This window comes from Hippoglossus stenolepis, chromosome 13, assembly GCF_022539355.2.
Source record: "Hippoglossus stenolepis isolate QCI-W04-F060 chromosome 13, HSTE1.2, whole genome shotgun sequence".
NCBI classification, from domain to species: domain Eukaryota; kingdom Metazoa; phylum Chordata; class Actinopteri; order Pleuronectiformes; family Pleuronectidae; genus Hippoglossus; species Hippoglossus stenolepis.
The window spans coordinates 10,376,095-10,393,362 of record NC_061495.1 but is presented as its reverse complement, the minus strand read 5'-3'; the positions used below and the strand labels follow the sequence as shown (position 1 = coordinate 10,393,362).

The window sequence follows — 17,268 nt, the reverse complement described above, 5'->3', positions numbered from 1 at the left end:
CATATCATATAAAGTTTTATAAGCACAGCCTAAAAAATGCCGGCACTGTTATGAGAGTCTGGATAAACAGTGGGTTTTGCCTTCAGTTGTTTCTCATCGGGAAGTTTTATTGTTATTTTTGCAGTGTTGTTTGCCTCCAACAAAATTCCGTACATGATATTTTTGTGAAACTCTTTTGAAACAGCTCACTTCACACTACTAGTTGACAAGAGTAAAGATGAGTAGAATTACATATAGGCATTGTGGGATGAAGAGGATTTTTTGATCTTCTTTTATTTTACCGCTTCTGTTCCTGCATTCCGTCTGATTCTTCTCCTGTTTTCCCGCAGAGTTTGTTTTCCCCAACCTGCTTCAGTTACGCCAGTCAATACGTGTCTCGCTATGAGGCCCAAGGAGAAGGTATAAACATACAGACCTCTGACCAGCATCAAAACACACCGACCGAGTCCGTGCAACTTAATGTTAAACTCTTCTACTATTCACTTCTTTAGGGATTCAGTGGAGCAACGCATACATGTCGCCCATCGCTGGGGACACGGCCTCGTTCGGGTGGCTGTGCTGGATGATGCTCATCGACTCAATGCTCTACTTCATTATCGGGGCTTACATCCGCAAGGTCTTCCCAGGTAAAATAAAAGCACCAAAAATCTGAGAAAGGCCCAACAGTCCCCTTAAATTCAATCAAGCTGCATTCAATTTACGATATTAGTTCCCTAAATGTGCCAGACTTTTTATTTCAACCTGCTATTTTCTGATTTGTCATGCCACAGTTTAATAATGAACAAAAAAATGCTCCACCCCTCAAAATAACAAGAGATTTCAAATTTGGTGTTTTACTCTGTAGCTGCATTGTGTAGCTGGGTGCAGCTAAATTTTCTCACTTACGCTGTCATCCATAAAGCTGTCACCGTCCTTTTAGACATGGCGTGCGATGCAGATCTCAGTCACTCTTAATCCGTTGCATTTGAGAGCGAAGCGTGTGCATCCCTGCTACTTCCCTAGATTGAATGAATTCTGTGGGAAATGCTGCAAAGAAAGTGAAAGAAAATTCCTGAATCCGACCATTTCTTCAGATCGAAATATTCAGATAAAATGAAAACATAGCCTCCTCAGGGGAGGTAAGAAGGAAGCGATTGTCTTCAAAAAAAAAGAGCCCTTACAGTCCCAATTCAATAAAGCAAATGCAGCAGTTTATGAACTCCCTGGAAAACTCTTCACGTGTTGATAAATTCATTTTTACCCATCAGGAAAATATGGCATCCCATCTCCATGGTACTTCCCCTTCAAAGCCTCGTTCTGGGCCGACCTGTGCTGCTGCATTAAATCAAAGACTCAGGCGGGCAGAGGACTCCTCTTCAACAACATCATGCAGAACAACCAGCCTGTCTTCTCCAACGACAAGGAAAAAGGTACGGACAGAAAAAAAAAGACATTGTACTATCTCGCTGCAGATACAAATAAGCGAAGCTGTCTCCTCCGGTGTTGTGTTTTTGAAGCAAGGACACGATGTCTTCCTTTTCATGGTCTGTCATTTTTTCCCCCGACCCCTAATTCCTTGTATTTCTCCCTCTCCCTTCATTTAATACCTGTCCCCTGTTAGTTTGATTTACAGGCTGCCCTCTGTCTCCATTTGTTTCTCTCTCAGGCAAGAGCTCGCTTTCCTTCCAGGCCGGCGAGGATTTCTCTGAGCTGCCGGTGGGTGTCGCCCTCCACAGTCTCAGCAAGATGTACGCCGACCGAGTCGCCATTCAAAACCTCAACGTTTCCTTCCACGAGGGCCACGTCACCTCGTTGCTTGGACACAACGGAGCTGGCAAGACCACCACCATGTATGTGTGCCACGATCGTTCTTAGTTCTGACTGAATCAGCAGGCTCTAAGATCAAAACAAACCCATTTTTACCATTTATATAATGCCGCAGCATCTTTGAAATTTAATTTGTGCATCCCTTTAATCATCTCAAGGGTCTGCTGCTGACACGGAGATTGTTTTGTCCAAATCTGGCACATCAAATGAACCACGGCAGATCTTAGCCTGCTGTGTCTTCATCAAGCGGAGCACTTTCATTTACATTTTAATTGTGACCCGTTTTGCTTATGCTCGGAGCAACGCACAACAAGTGCAGGAGAGAGTGAGATTTAACTGAATAAAATAGAAAAGAAAAAGGAAAACCAAGAGGGAATTATAATTTTTGAACAAATCATCCCAGAAAAGAAAGTAAGAGAAAGTAGAAAAATATATTTTCAACCTTTTTGTGTCCCAGGTAGCAAATATGAGCAAAAGTAATTTCCCAAAAAGGCTCATTATCCAGTAAATTAACATTTAACATTAACTTATTATGAAACATAAAACAATCAAAATCTCCTCAGAGGCGATCTTAATTAATTCCACAGACTCAACTTTACTTTACTTATTTTAAATCTGTCAATCCAGTATTGTGCCTAGATACTAAATTATCATTCTCTATTCTTAGGTCTCTCCTGACAGGTCTTTTCGCCCCAACCTCCGGGACAATAGAGGTGTACGGCAGAGACATGCAGTCCAACATCGACGACATTCGCAAGGAGCTGGGCGTGTGCATGCAGTACGACGTCCTCTTCGACCACATGACCACCAAGGAGCACCTGCTGCTGTACGGCCAGATCAAGGCCCCGCACTGGTCGAAGGGGGAACTGCACGAACAAGTCCGATCGTAAGTGATCAATCATCCCTCGATGTATCGCAATCACTGGGTCTTTAAGATGACATCAGGGTTTGTGCATGATGCAGTTTAATCTGTCAAGCTGATTTGGTTTACGCCTCGACATCACATAAACAGTGTCCTTGGGCCAATAAAAATAAGAAATATTGACGGAGGCCACGAGAGTTTAACAGCGAACATTAGCCAGTGCTCAACACCAGTAACTGGTTACACCAGGGAAATTAAAAAAAAAGTCTCCAAGTAATGTTCAGATATGGTCAGTGTCAGATTTTATGGCCGTACTTACTGTTATTTAAAGCTACCTCCAGTGCGAGAATACCAATCTGTGGAAAGAACTCAGTAACTGTTCCATATTGCGTCTCAAGAGCTGTGAAATAATTCAAGAATATTGTAATATTTCACAGCTCTTTTTTTTTTTCTTTTTTTGCTTTGCATCGTTATTTGATGAATTTATAGGAGCAGGCACGAGAAGAATCTTTTTTCATTCTAAGCCGCATGTTAAACCCTCCAAGCTGCATCATAGGACTATTTCTGCAGGTTTTGTGTGAGACAAGAGGAGCAGTAATAAGCCTGAGCCTAAAGCCGAACCTCTCCCCTGGTCCCTGTAGTTCAGAAAAGTCTGGGTAACTGATGGAACTGATGGAACTGTAATTTAATCAAACTGGGTTGTAATGCATAGGAAAAAAACGTGCTTTTCATTGGCTTCCCCACCAGGACCCTAGAGGAGACAGGCATGTACGCTCACAGGCACAAGCGGGTGGGCACCCTGTCGGGCGGCATGAAGCGCAAGCTGTCAATCTCCATCGCCTTCATAGGAGGCTCTCGCTTGGTGGTTCTGGATGAACCTACCACAGGAGTTGATCCTTGCTCGAGGCGGAGCATCTGGGACATTGTTATCCAGCATAAGAAAAGTGAGTCTCACACACACACACACACACACACACACACACACACTGAACACTTAAAAAAAAGCCATCCTGTTAATTTGAGTTCACACAATCTCCATGGAACCCCAAGCTACACCAGCTATTATTACTCTAACCTCTTACTATTACTGTTACCTTTCGTTTTATCATCTTTTTGTCGTCTGGGGTTCCGCAAGGCTCGATACTTGGCCTGATTTTATTCACTTTGTATCTTGGTTCCTCTCGGCCATATTATTCGCCTCTTCAACACATTCCACCATTTTAACGCTGACGAGTCCCAGTCTCTATTATTCCTAAAACTCTTAACAGTCTACATTCCCTGCCCCGCTGCCTTTCTGCCATCAAAGAGCAGATGCCTTTAATGTCTAAAAAATGAATACTGATCAAATTGATGTTCTAGTATTTGGTCCTTATCACATTTCAGTGGCACACTCCACCATTTCAGACCACTGACAGCTATCTTAAAACATGAAGTGAGAAATCTAGAGGTTCAGAAATATTTGTATTAATGCCAGACATTGCTGGTTCCTATAAACATAGTTGGACATTTGATTTCATTGTGTCTTGTAAATATTTTGACGTAGACTAACGGTAGACCTGGAGAAAATATCTTTCCAGTCATGATAACATCACAATAGTCGAATTACAAAGAGTTTAAAGTCTACCTGTATGTCTGTTAAAATTGTGTCACTCTGTTCACAAATTATTTTTATTTCTATTTTTCTGTGAGGGAAAAAAGTTAAATGTGGTCAGTTACAGTTCTACTTCATCGTCAGTCCAGGAAAATAAATGTTTGGTCTTACTTTTCACGCTGTTTGTCATTTATAGTATTTTCTGTAACTAAGCAACTGGCTTAGTCTGCAGAATAGACAAACTGCTTCCCATATGTGAATGGTCACGTGATGTGTGTTGTCATCTGTGATGCATGGACGAGGAATATTACTGATACAGAGGAAAACTCTTGTTTTGGATTGAGATTGTTTTTATTTTAAAATGCTGCTTTAAAACAAAAGTTTAGTCGTATCTATGTAGCCAAAGTTTACCTACCTCCGGATTAACGTAACACCCAGTCAAGTAAAATCAAATTGTACTTTTTTTAAATTGTTGTCAGCCTAACCAAACACACAAAAATTGACATTGCAATGCCTGTTTTCCCCTGAAATCACTGAAAGTACAGTGAACCTGAAAAAGACCATGTTGGGCTTTTCCCCCTGTTCAGGATTCTGACTGCAGGTCCAGTATATAATTAATCTCAGATCAATCCAGGGGAAACTTTTTCTTTATGTTCTCTTCAGGGAGCGGCAGTAGACTGCCAAGAGACTGCTAAATGTCATATAGTGTAATTGTAGATGTAGGAAATGTCCTGTTTAATTGGCCCAGTCTCTGATGTTAGTGAGAGTTTGGTGCCAGGGGAATCTTCTTCAGAAACTTTGTGCATCACTTGCTGTTTGCGCGGCGGTTACTCACTGATGATTTGTGTGTGTGTGTGTGTGTGTGTGTGACACAGTTTGTGTGTAGCTCGCTCTTTGTAATGTCTGGATTTTAGTTTGCTTGTTTGGATGTGTGCAGTGTGGGGATCGAAAATAGTTTTCCCAAAAGACATCTAAACATTGCCTCTGTGTTGTTTTTTTACTCTTCTTGTTGCCTAGAATAGAATAAAGTAGAATAGAAAGCCTTTATTGTCATTGTACAAGAGAAGCTGTGCCAATTTATAAAATATTACATTTTTAAAATCCGACAAAAGATACAAATCAATAAATACAAGACTGATACATACTTAAATATTAAACATGAATTCACTGTATGCACTACACTGACAATGAGTCACTGGGTTTTCATGTAATACAGTTGTTTGATATTCACACTAGAGCCGGACTGATGTGACGTTTGGCTGACAGACTAAACTGAGCCTTTTACAGACACATCTGTATCCGTCTATTATGTTTACCGAAATGAACACTTTTATTTCACTGAATAAACAATGCAGAAAAGACGTGCTTTGATGTTTGTACTTTAAAAACACGTTTTAATGTTATTAGTTGAAGTTCTAAATATTTGGTTGTATTTGTTTTTTCTTATTATTGATAACAAAGTTAACAGTTAAGTCAAGCCTCAATTACTTCTTTGTAGTGAGGGTTTGTTAAAAACATCTCGGGAATCAGTTTGATTTATTATTTTCTTATAAATATATATCAGCTGATTTTTACTCACAAATATCAGTATCTGCTTCGTCTTCCTCTAATTTCCACACTTCCCTATAGCCTCAGTTTTGGTTATATTTTTTGATTGGGGATTGTTATCACAATGCACATACACGTTATGCATAATGTCTTTGTGTCTGTGTCCTCTCAGACCGAACCATCATCATGTCCACCCACCACCTGGACGAGGCTGAAGTGCTCAGCGACCGCATCGCCTTCCTGGAGAGAGGAGGATTAAAATGCTGCGGCTCCCCCTTCCACCTGAAAGACAAGCTGGGTCAGGGATACAAACTCACCCTCACCAAAAAGGTATAGTTCCCTCCTCAAAGTCATCCAGTCACCATGTTTGGCTAAAGCACTGCAGACTAGTCTGACAGCAGCAAAACTCAGATGTTGAAGTTAGTTTTACTCAACACAATATCTCTATGGAAATTAATTTTTTTATGTTGAGTCAAAAGGTTGTCTCTGGTCAAATAATCAACGTTTCTCCAGTAGACAACCGGTTCCATGCTTTCCCAGAAGCAAGAGACAAAGTAGCTGCATATATCTGATGCATTTCATCCAGCTGTTTTATTAACAACAACATAATGTGGATAGTGCACAGGCAGCACAAACATTTCACAGTGTGTTGTGATGGCAGAGCCGACTTACTCATATGTAAATACTTTTTGTTCAGCTGTTTTCCTAATGTAGGGATTGAAAAGAGCTCTTTTTTTTACCCTGCCTGTTGGATGGCTTCTTTGTTCATGTCGACAAGTAAATAAATGAAACATTTCTAGATGTGTGCACTCTCAGACAGGCAACAAGATTCGTCTGAGATCCCACAATGTCTCTTTTTTTGAATATGCTGGCCATGTATTTTGATCAAACCCAAAGTTTTCTTCAGTATCTTGTTAAGTTCTGAGTCTTCAGTCTGTTTTATGTATCTACAGTATTGTTAGTTATAACCATAGACTGTATGTACAGATGGATGATGCCTCTCTACTTCCTCCCACTATCAAAAAATGAAGCCAAATTTACCCGGATACGAATGCTGCCATCTTGCGCATTTGGAGCCACGACATATGGTTTCACCAAGAGTCTCTGTGCTGCTCCTTTTCTATCTGCAGCTGCAGAACCTCGAGTCTGAAGTAATCGACAGTGCTGACCTGAAGCAGTTCATCCAAGCCCATGTACCTGAAGCGCGGCTGAAGGAGGCCCAAGGGGGCGACTTGGTCTACTCGCTGCCCCCCTTCACCTCAGCCAACGCCTCCTCATACCGCTCCCTCCTGACCGCGCTGGACTCCAACCTGGACGCCCTGCAGCTCGGGGGCTATGGCATCTGTGACACCACCCTGGAGGAGGTAGTGCGCTCATGCACACCCACACATAAATACACACGGGTTCAAACTGCAGTCAAAAGAAAAAAAACACACTTACAGCTGCAGAGTTACATTTTGATGTTATAAACCATGAGATTAAATTAAATAGGCTCTCTAGCAAACACAGATAAGTTGATGTGTAGTTGTCATCTTTGTAGGTCTTCCTCCAGTTGACTCATGACAACACAGAATCCGAGAGTGTCCCCCTGTCAATCTCAGAGACCATTTCTGACACAGGGTCTGTGGACAGTTTCCCCTCAGACAACGGTGAAAGCATTGGTGATAAGATCAGTGAGTTCCTCTTCCCTTTCAACTATTCTTTCTGTCAACTGCACACATCTTTGAAAATGTTCAGCATACTAAGAGATACTCTTTTTTTTATTTTCAAACTTGATCTAATATGATATGACTCATTATGTTACACTGCAAAATCTGATATTACTTTAAAAAAAAGTCTAGGAAACGGATTGCCTTGTGCCTGTGTTAAGTAAATATAACTATTCGTCTTGAGTTATGTTTACTTAATATTCACTCCTTAATTTCACTTAAAACTTAGATTTAGCATTTGTCAAGTTGTTCCAACTAAAGAAGGGCCAGTGAAGTTAATTAGTCTAACTTAACTGAATAGCATTGTTTACTTAGTAGAACTTAGGAAACTAGTTGCCTTAGATACATAAAACAAGGAGAAAAACATTGAGTAAGATACTGCATTAGACTGGGATTTCATAAAGGTCATAAATTCAAGAAGAGAAGTTGATTTATTGAGACTTGCTCAACTTTGTTGGTAGGAACTTGGTTTATTGACGTTCTCATCTGTTCTGGGAGTCGTTAGCTTCAATCAAGGTCCAAAAATTAGTCTTTTATATCATCTATAATGTGTTAGAACTCATCTTAATTTATGTCTGCAACATTGTTTAGCATGTTGGGAGGCTCGAACCATCTAAACCCAACACACTACAATACCAATGCTGGATGGTTCCTAGACTGCTACTACACTTTATACAGTGTATTCAGCTGACCTGGTTCTGCAGCATCCATCTTGATGGATTACCATCTCATGCAATACTATCTCCCTGTTAACCTTTAGCTTACAGTATGTTAGAGAGAAACAACAGGCGTCATAAAGTCAGTACAACAGAAAGACAGTAAATGCATCAGTATCAAAAGGATAAAGTCTTACCTCTCCCGTGTGTTTCAGAGCTTACCGGCTCATCCATGGTTTCTGGCATGGCTCTGGCCTGGCAGCAGATGTCGGCCATACTGATCAAGAGGTTTCACCACAGCCGCAGAGACTGGAAGGGCCTGATCGCCCAGATCCTGCTCCCTGTTCTGTTTGTGGTGTTTGCAATGGGCTTGGGATCCATAAAGAGCGACCTACGGCACTATCCTGAGCTGGAGCTGAGCCCCGCGCTCTACAACATCGGACCAAGCTACTCTTTCTTCAGGTCAGTTCTAATGGCAGGAGGAATACACAGTACATACAGTCAAGCTAATCAGGGTCTTTATGATAAATCAAAGCTTTCAGTTCATTTGTCATGGTCAGAAAAATTCCACAGTTACTCAGGCGGAAACAAATCAAAAGTGTTTTTTTATCCGAGCAAATGCTGATAGAATTTGAAGTTTCTCTCAGATTTGTCTTTAGAGTTGGAACCAAGAATAACAAGAATCTCTGAGACTGAAGATGATTCAAAAGGTCAATAGTACAGTTTTTGGTCATGAATGTGCAAACTGGTAACTAGGGGTCTGGTCCGGGTCGAGGACAGCAGGTTTACTGATGGTCCGGTCATGATTCTGACTGAGAACAGGCAAGTAACTGAATGCATTAGGTGTCCAAACAGTGAAGGTACAGTGAAGGCTGTTTGCAGGTGGGGAGGTAAATGGTTTCTTAAGCATGGTAGTAACAGAATTACCTCACAGACAGAGGAAAACTAACTAAGCTCGGGGTGGGTAGAACACCTGTCAGGCTTTTTAGGGGGCCAGGATCGAAAATTGCAGCCCACACAGAAGGCCAGAAGGTTCCCAGTTTGAATCCCAGCTTGGCCTTTCTGTGTGAGTGTAGAGTTTGCATGTTCTCCCCGTGTCTTGCCGGGTTTTCTCTGCGTGCTTCCAATGAAATATAGGTTGGGGTTAGGTTAAACTCTGTATTGATAGTAGTAGAGGTGTGAATGGGAGTGAGAAGAGTTGTTTGTCTCTGTATGTTGACGCTGAGATAAACTGGTGACCTGTCCAGGGTGTACTCCGCCTCACGTCTAATGTCAGCTGGGATTGTCTCCAGCTTCCCCACCACCCTCAAAGGATATGGATAATGGATGGATGGATAACACACACACACACACACACACACACACACACACACACACACACACACACACACACACACACACACACACACACACACACACACACACACTTAAAAGACGAAGGGAACAAAATGGACAAGGAGCCTAACAGAGGCAGCCACTCTAATGAAAAGATTCCTTTTTTGAGACCGTGGAGGCGCTCGCTGCAACACGCCTATCTGAGCTTGATGAGGGGGTTGATGAATCTCATTACTTGATTGGCCCATTGGGTCCCCGCATCATTTGTGCGGGGGAGGGGGGACATGTCTCATTTGAAAATGAATTTGAAGCTTTACTTTGTTGGAGGGCAGATGGACCTCAAGGACAAAGAGAAGTTAGAGGAGAGGAGTGATTGAAAAGAAGATGGCTAAGACGCGAGATCAAACTCAGGGAGATGAAGGAGGAGGTTGCGAGACGTCTTCTTCATTCGGGAGAAGGTCTGTTGTTTGATCAGGAGAGTATATTGAGGGGGAGAAAATCCTGAGGTGCCAATCCATACATCAAAGACTGAATCGATGCTTGACCCAGTTCTTTTTAAACTGATATAGAAAAGAGATTGAAAAAATGATATTATTTATTTATTTTTTTGATGAAATCAGTGCTGGAGTGGAGGGGGATGCTGCTGTTGAGTAAGGTTATAAGTAGTCGAGGGTGGAACATTCCGCCGTCTTTTCTTATTAATGCTGCAGTGTTGTGATAGTGGAGCAACAGATTTCATGCACTGCCTCAAAAAGCTTTGTTCTCTCACTCGCCAGCATGAACAATGAAAACATAATGATCTGTGTCTTTATTTATGAGTCTACGTCTGGGGAGAGCTCAAATAAAAGAAATCCACTTAAATGTAAATCTGCAAAAATAGGGGGAAAAAAAGTCCTTACTCTTCTTTTGTGCGTCCTGCTCCTCGCACCAGGGCGTTGGAGAAGAATCACTGATGACCCCCCCACGGACGTGTTATTGACAATGTTGTGAGCTCGTAAACTGCTCTTAGGCCAGAACTCTACAGAGAAAATCCTTGATAAATTCAAAGTTTCAACTCTACTTTATAAAACCATAGCTACCAAGAGTAGTTTGAATAAATCAGTAATAATATAAAATAAACCATTAAGTAGATTGCAGAGATTTTGTGGATTAAATGAGAATTCCTATAATTTTTAAGGGCTCAACCTTAATATGTTATGATTTAGCGCTTAAAATTTAATTAATGTTATTATTGTTATTATTATTATAGGTATCTGTACTTTAGTTGAGTATTTGTGTTCCTGACGACTTTTACTTCCTACGTGTTAACACAAATATCTGGACTTTCTACTCCTGACATTTTGTTTGTTACTTTCTTTTTAATGCATTTGAGGGGACTTACCCATTTTGTCACTTTTATTTTGCATCATTGAGCGCGGCCTTCCCAACATCAAGACAGATCTTAACTTAAACAGACGGGACAATAAGTCAGAAAAGACGACTCCTCGTCGTGTATCTCTTCTCACACATCAAACGTTAGGCGACGTAAAGGACGCATCAGGACAAATCAGACAAGAGAGGGAGACAGCCGCGGAGAAGAGGCACAGAGCACCTGTCTGTGACAAGGACATGGAAGAAAGTGAAGAATCAGCCAATGTGAACTGATAATGTTGACAACGTCCACGACAGAGCAGAGCAACACAACATTCCCCATCCCTGTCAATACATTTTACACATTTTCTCCTTTCCTGCTTTAACCCCTGTTTTCAGGAGATGTTTTGTTTTTTAATTTGAAGTAAGAGTGGTTTAATTTGAATAGTTTTCGATCTATATTAATGTGACATGAGTCTCAGTTTTGCTTTGCACAGATACAGCCGGTAGAGATTGAGTTCAGAGGGGAACCTTTTACTTTTATATTTACCTTATATACTCTTACGTGAGTAAAGAGGCTGAATCGGTAATTTTACTAATACATGAGTCATTTAAACACAAGTGTCTGTGCTTATCCTTGAGTAAAGATTCTGTGTTTTTCATCTCTCCACTCTCCTCATGCTGAGTTTGAGCCTCGAGAAACAATTTATTTTATTTATTATTTTGAAATGTCTTTTTTTTCTTCTGTCTCCACAGAAACCAAAATCCCAGCTCCGGGAACCTGGTGGACTCCATGATGTCATTCCCTGGGATGGATAACGCCTGCCTCGACGAGCAGGATAACCCGTACGTAATCACTTTGCAAATGCCAGCTGTTTTTTTTTAGTTCACCCTGAAAGTGATAGATTTTTCAGAAATACCTCGTGATCGTGCGCTCGGTCTCGGTTCCACCATGCAGTGTTTTCACATTTCACTCATTGTCATTCTCTTCGTGCCGCCTCTCTCACCCCGTTTCATTTTACTAGTCTGTCTCCCTCTCACTCCCGCTGCCCTCTCTCTCTCTCTCTCTCTCTCTCTCTCTCTCTCTCTCTCTCTCTCTCTCTCTCTCACACATGTTGCTCCCCCCCTTATATTTTCCAGCTCAGCTCGGGGCACGTTCGTATGTGACTGAGCGGCTGCAGCAGGACGACATGAGAGCGTCATTAGTATTCCATAAACACCCAGTGTTTATAGGGCAGACTCCCCCCCCCTTACAGGCACTCAAATCAATGCTGGCACTCAAACCCAACCTCAGAGGCATTTTAAAATTCTCTGCCAAAAAGACAAAAAGTCGTGTGTGTGCGAAAAGAGCCTGCGTGTTGTTCTCTTGACGACCTGTAATCACAGCGTGTGACGCATCTACATTGTTCAGTGGAACATACAGGAGGCTCTCTCGCATTTAAGTGTCAAAGATGTGTATTGCTACAAGTGTTTTTGTTGTTTGATCTGCACCAAGTGTCCCTGAAAACATTTGGCAGAAAACAAACTGTGCGGGGGAGTTTAGCATCAAACCACACAAGCTCAAATTTCACACAATATGATATCACAGCTCGTGTTTAACGGCTTTGAAAATAGTTTTGAACCAAAATGGAATATTTGGACCCTGATCTCACAAACACCGTGCAAGTTTGCTCTATGAGTGGGCTGGGCAACAGAATAATAATATTTTGTGGAATATATTACAATAGCAGCAGCATAACAAAGTTCAGTATATATTGATATAATGCTAATCCACAGAGAGGAGGTAAAACACATATTATTGTTTTTCTAAACCACAATTGATCGTCTGATGTCCTCAACTTTCACTCATATTTTCCTCTGAGCACGCCTACAGGTTTGGCCCTTTCCTTTCTTTCTGCTGCGATGAGTACACAGGATATAGGCCGTCATCAACTCAGTTTCAAGATGTGTTGTCGCGTGTGTCTGGGGACAAGGCCTGTGGCATTATCACAAACTGCTGGCAGCTCACTTTGTGAATGTTTCTCTTTGAAGGGTCTGCGCCCGGAACACGCACAAGTGGAGTTCCAGAGGGAACAGCTCTAAAGGATTTAGTATCTGTAAATGCACCAGACAGGAGCAGGTGAGACTGGGTCATCGAGAACAGTGTGTGTGTGTGTGTGTGTGTTTGTGTGTGTGTGTGACTAAGTGATTGTGTGTGTCCCTACTCATGATTTTTTTATTTTATTTAAAAGGACAAGTGTGAAGCTTTTGTCTTTTCCACCCCCTGCAGGTTTGTGCTGAGGACAACTATCAGCCGCCACATGAGATCATCCCTTCATCTCAGGTTGTTTATAACCTCAGTGGCATCAACTTGGAGAACTACCTGGTGGCCACAGCCAATGACTTCATCAGGAACAGGTGAATGACACCGAATGGAACCACATGGAGAATTTGACCATTTACAGTCGTATGAAGCTGTCACTGTCACTCTTATGTCCTATTTTAGAATTACACTTCATATTAATTACATCGTTTGGATTATCTGAGATTAGATCATTAATTAAGTAATTAACCATTGAGCCAAATGAAAAATGCAGTGATTCTTAGTTTTGTTTTCCTTGTAGTCTTTCAAATGATATTTGTCAGTCACCTGAGAATCTTTAAAAACCTTCTTTATACATCCGCCTAAATGTTGATTTTACTCTGACTCCCTTTTTTAACATATAACATATGATGTTGTTCCGTGCACTTGTAAGAAAACACTGCCGTTGAATGTGCTGAAATCTTTTGGCCGTTGATTGCAAATAATATAATTTGAGCCTTAAAACCTGAGATTTCTACTCAGCTTGATACAAACAGATGTCTCCAATAAGTTGTGTTATTGATTGTGTTACTCATGCCTTGAATGCGTGGGTTTTTTCCCAAAGTGCTTCTCGCCTGCAGCTGCACGTTGTCGGTGAATCAAAGAAAAACAAACAAGCAAAAAACGCAGGGTGTCACATCTAATTTCTCAGCAACACTCTTGTCTTCACTCTGTGTTTTGATCGATATGTCCAATCTGCTTTTTATTCTCAGGTACGGTGGATTCGATTTTGGGATGCAGCTTCCTACCGACTTACAAATGGACCTTCGAGCGGTGCCCAAAAATCGCACTCTGTCTAAGGTGAAACTCTCTCTCCCATCTCATTATCACTTTAATTGTTGCACTCGTGAGCTACTGAATGCTAAAACATGACATCCTGACTGAAGTTATTTAACTACTACATCAAGGCTCACGGGCGGAGCTCTATTGTTGCACCATCATTGTCATCGTAAATATCTTTTACTGCAGCAACTGTGCCACTGTGTCAGTGTGTACGTTTCCTCAGATGATGACATCTGCATTTTGTGGCGACGTGATCGACCCGCACACCCAGATACGCAGCAATGTGAGGGATGCTTCTGTGTTTGTGTGTGTTTGTGTAGGTCTGGTTCAACCCCGAGGGCCACCACACAATGCCAGCATACTTAAACAGCCTCAGCAACCTCATCCTTCGCTCCAATCTTCCAGCAGACAAGGATCCGCGTAAATACGGTGAGCCAGCAAATGTGTGTTACAGCGTTATAAACTCAATACTTCAATCACAGGGAAAGGGCACAATGTGAGATTTGAGTTTAATTTATTAAGGACTAAACATATGAAGGCAGTGACAGTAAAGATCAATGTCATGTCATTTTTTCGATATTGCAATATGCATTTGTTGCTGTTTTCTCTTTTTTGCTCGTTTTAGTGAATTCAGAAATCAATACATGTTATTCTTAGTGGGATTAAGTTGTGTTCATGCAGACACTCCCTGGTAATTGCTGAAGATCAGCTGAGTAAAAGGTTTTTGAAAAAAAAACCCACCATGCACATTAGTGTTACACCCCATGCATTTACTTTCTATGCTAAGTAACATAAAAGCAATGTGTTTACTCACGGTTCATTTCACTGGATTAAAGCCAGGGGGTGCTGTGTATCCTTTCGACTCACATCACTATACATGGTGAATACTGATGAACGCAGCTCACTGGGGAGCTATGCTAAAGAGATCGAGTCTGGCCCACGTTTTCAGCACTGTTTCAGCTCCGAGCATCGCCCCGACCATCTGCCTACAGGCAGTCGTACACAAACACGAACACACACCCACACACACACACACACACACACACACACACACTCATAAAAAAACCACACAGTGCCTGCACAGGGCTACATGCACAGACACATTTCTTCCCCCCATAGACGATAAAAGTGCTTGAGGGGAGAGTGTAATCATTTAAATGTTACCTGCAAACTCCCAGTTGTGTCGGTGGGTGTCAGGGGTGGAGATTCAGGGAGATTACTTTTCAAGGTGATCATTTCTCTGTCAGATGTGAAGCCCTAAACCCCTCTGTAGTGTCCGCGCTGGGCTGAGACCCTGCAGAGGTCGCCATCGCAATGTTTTTTTAACGGCACTCTCGGAGAATTTAAAGTCTGTCTGCCTCACACCTCGGAGAAAACAAAGAGTTACTCAGCTGGTTAATAAACCACCTTTCTAGAATGTGAATAAAATGAATCCCTGACTTTCTGCTTTTAAAAGTAAAGGAAAACAGCCGGAGCTCGAGGCTGTGAGAGCAAAAAAAATTGTATGACCCATTTTTTTTCTGTCATTAATCAATTTTTCAATCAGTGGAAGAAAAAAAAGAAAATCTGCTTTCACAATCAATTCATCGTTCATTTCATTTTGCGGTTTCCCTTTGCAGTCTATGATCGCATAAATAATAACTCTGGGTTTTTGACTGCAGACGAGACAAGATTAACAATTCAGACCTTACATCCTTCGGGCCTCTAAGAAATTGTAATGTTTTTTTTATTTTGACATTTTTCAGACCTTAAAATTTGTATTGATTCATAAATAAACCAGCACAAAGTGAATATACTTGTCATACAAAGCAGATTATCCATCCATCCATTCTGATTAGTCGACGTCAAAGTGTCTTTCAGCGAAGCACTGAACCTGCAGCCTTTCTCTGGGGCTGCTGTACTCTCTGTGAACTCACACTCTCCTTTATCAGGAAGTGTGCGCGGAGACATGTAGGGGGAGCAGTTCACGTCTGTAAGCATCTAGAAGACCCTGAAAAAAATGATAAAGAAAATTCAATTTCCTCTGTGTGCACTGGCAAATGAAATCATCTCGCACTATATTTTTCAACCGACTGTGTCCCGTGGAGGCTAAGAGAATATCATTGCTCATTTGGTTCATGTGCTGAAAAATTGCCTGTATGCTGTCGCTTTTTTTTTCTATCACTATCATAATGTTCTGTTTTTCTTTTGTTCTATTGCAGCCATTTCAGTTTCCAGTCACCCGTATTTCGGTCGGGCGGATGATGAAGACGCAATGTAAGGACCACACTTAAAATGCATCTTCCTGCTACTTTAACAATCACTGCTCTTGCAAAAAAGAAAAGAAATCCTAATTAGCATTCACAAATATTTCACAATTAGTCACATAATCATGACTATTATTGGCTTTTGGCAGCGTCTGATAATAAGTTATTATTTCAATTCAGGACATTAAAGTCAGGGTGGAGTCAGGGAGGCACACGACAGCAGTATTTACCCACATTTGATTTTCCAAATGGATTTCCCTGGGCATGCACTATTGATCAGAGCCCCGATATAATGACTGTTTACCCTGAAGGTGGCACAGAGGTGAATTGATTCTAACCCCCTTCCCAAAATGAGCTTATTTAAAACTCTCAAGATCCAGTCTGCAGGAAGCGCGCGGCTCTGTATGCGCTCGTATATGCATGTTTGCAAGCGTGTGTTCCAGTGGACCAAATTAAATAAATCACTCCAAAAAGTGGCTGTGGCCCGGAGAAGGTCGCGCCTCTCCAGAGCCTTATTAGCACTAACAATCTCGCTGGCCATTTCAGTGTTTACTGGCCTCCACTTCCTCCACATACTCCACATTTATTTCTCTGCATAGCATTTTTTATTTATTTATTTTTGCCCGCTACGGTGCTGCAGCGGCTGCAAGTGCACAATTACCCCTCCATCCTGGGTGATTCTGCTTCCTCGCTGGATGTATTGATTTGGACGAAGCTGTGTTAAAGATACAGCAGGCTTATTACTCCAAATGTCTTGATTCTCAGTGCGGTATAGCTGTGCCCCATGGGAAAAATTCCAAGGCTGGCTCGGCCATACCGATAACAAGCCTGCTCAGTAGCTGCTGGATATCCTCTGTAGTTAGTGCTGCCCCCAAAATGCCCACCACATCTTCCTGTCTGCTATTCTCTCTCTGTCTCATTCGTTCACTCAGCTCTGCCTCATCTTCATCCAACCTTTATTTAGCCTCTTGCAGCTTATTTTTTTTTGTTGGATGGAGGTAGAAGTACCACAGCTGCATACAGGGTAGGAAAGAGAGCATG

At 41.7% G+C, this 17,268-nt stretch overlaps 1 protein-coding gene across 1 annotated transcript in view; it reads left to right on the top strand.

Moving 5' to 3' along the window:
* Positions 1-17,268, top strand: part of abca12 (ATP-binding cassette, sub-family A (ABC1), member 12) — a 51,085-nt gene that overhangs the window by 20,193 nt on the left and 13,624 nt on the right. Inside the window, exons 23-38 of the mRNA XM_047342620.1 lie at positions 330-399; positions 492-626; positions 1,248-1,409; positions 1,646-1,829; positions 2,474-2,692; positions 3,416-3,612; positions 5,980-6,137; positions 6,938-7,171; positions 7,348-7,480; positions 8,388-8,634; positions 11,614-11,703; positions 12,889-12,976; positions 13,127-13,254; positions 13,912-13,999; positions 14,302-14,410; positions 16,183-16,237. Of these exons, the coding sequence (XP_047198576.1) occupies positions 330-399; positions 492-626; positions 1,248-1,409; positions 1,646-1,829; positions 2,474-2,692; positions 3,416-3,612; positions 5,980-6,137; positions 6,938-7,171; positions 7,348-7,480; positions 8,388-8,634; positions 11,614-11,703; positions 12,889-12,976; positions 13,127-13,254; positions 13,912-13,999; positions 14,302-14,410; positions 16,183-16,237 (2,297 nt within the window). The remainder of the gene's footprint in view (positions 1-329; positions 400-491; positions 627-1,247; positions 1,410-1,645; positions 1,830-2,473; positions 2,693-3,415; positions 3,613-5,979; positions 6,138-6,937; positions 7,172-7,347; positions 7,481-8,387; positions 8,635-11,613; positions 11,704-12,888; positions 12,977-13,126; positions 13,255-13,911; positions 14,000-14,301; positions 14,411-16,182; positions 16,238-17,268) is intronic.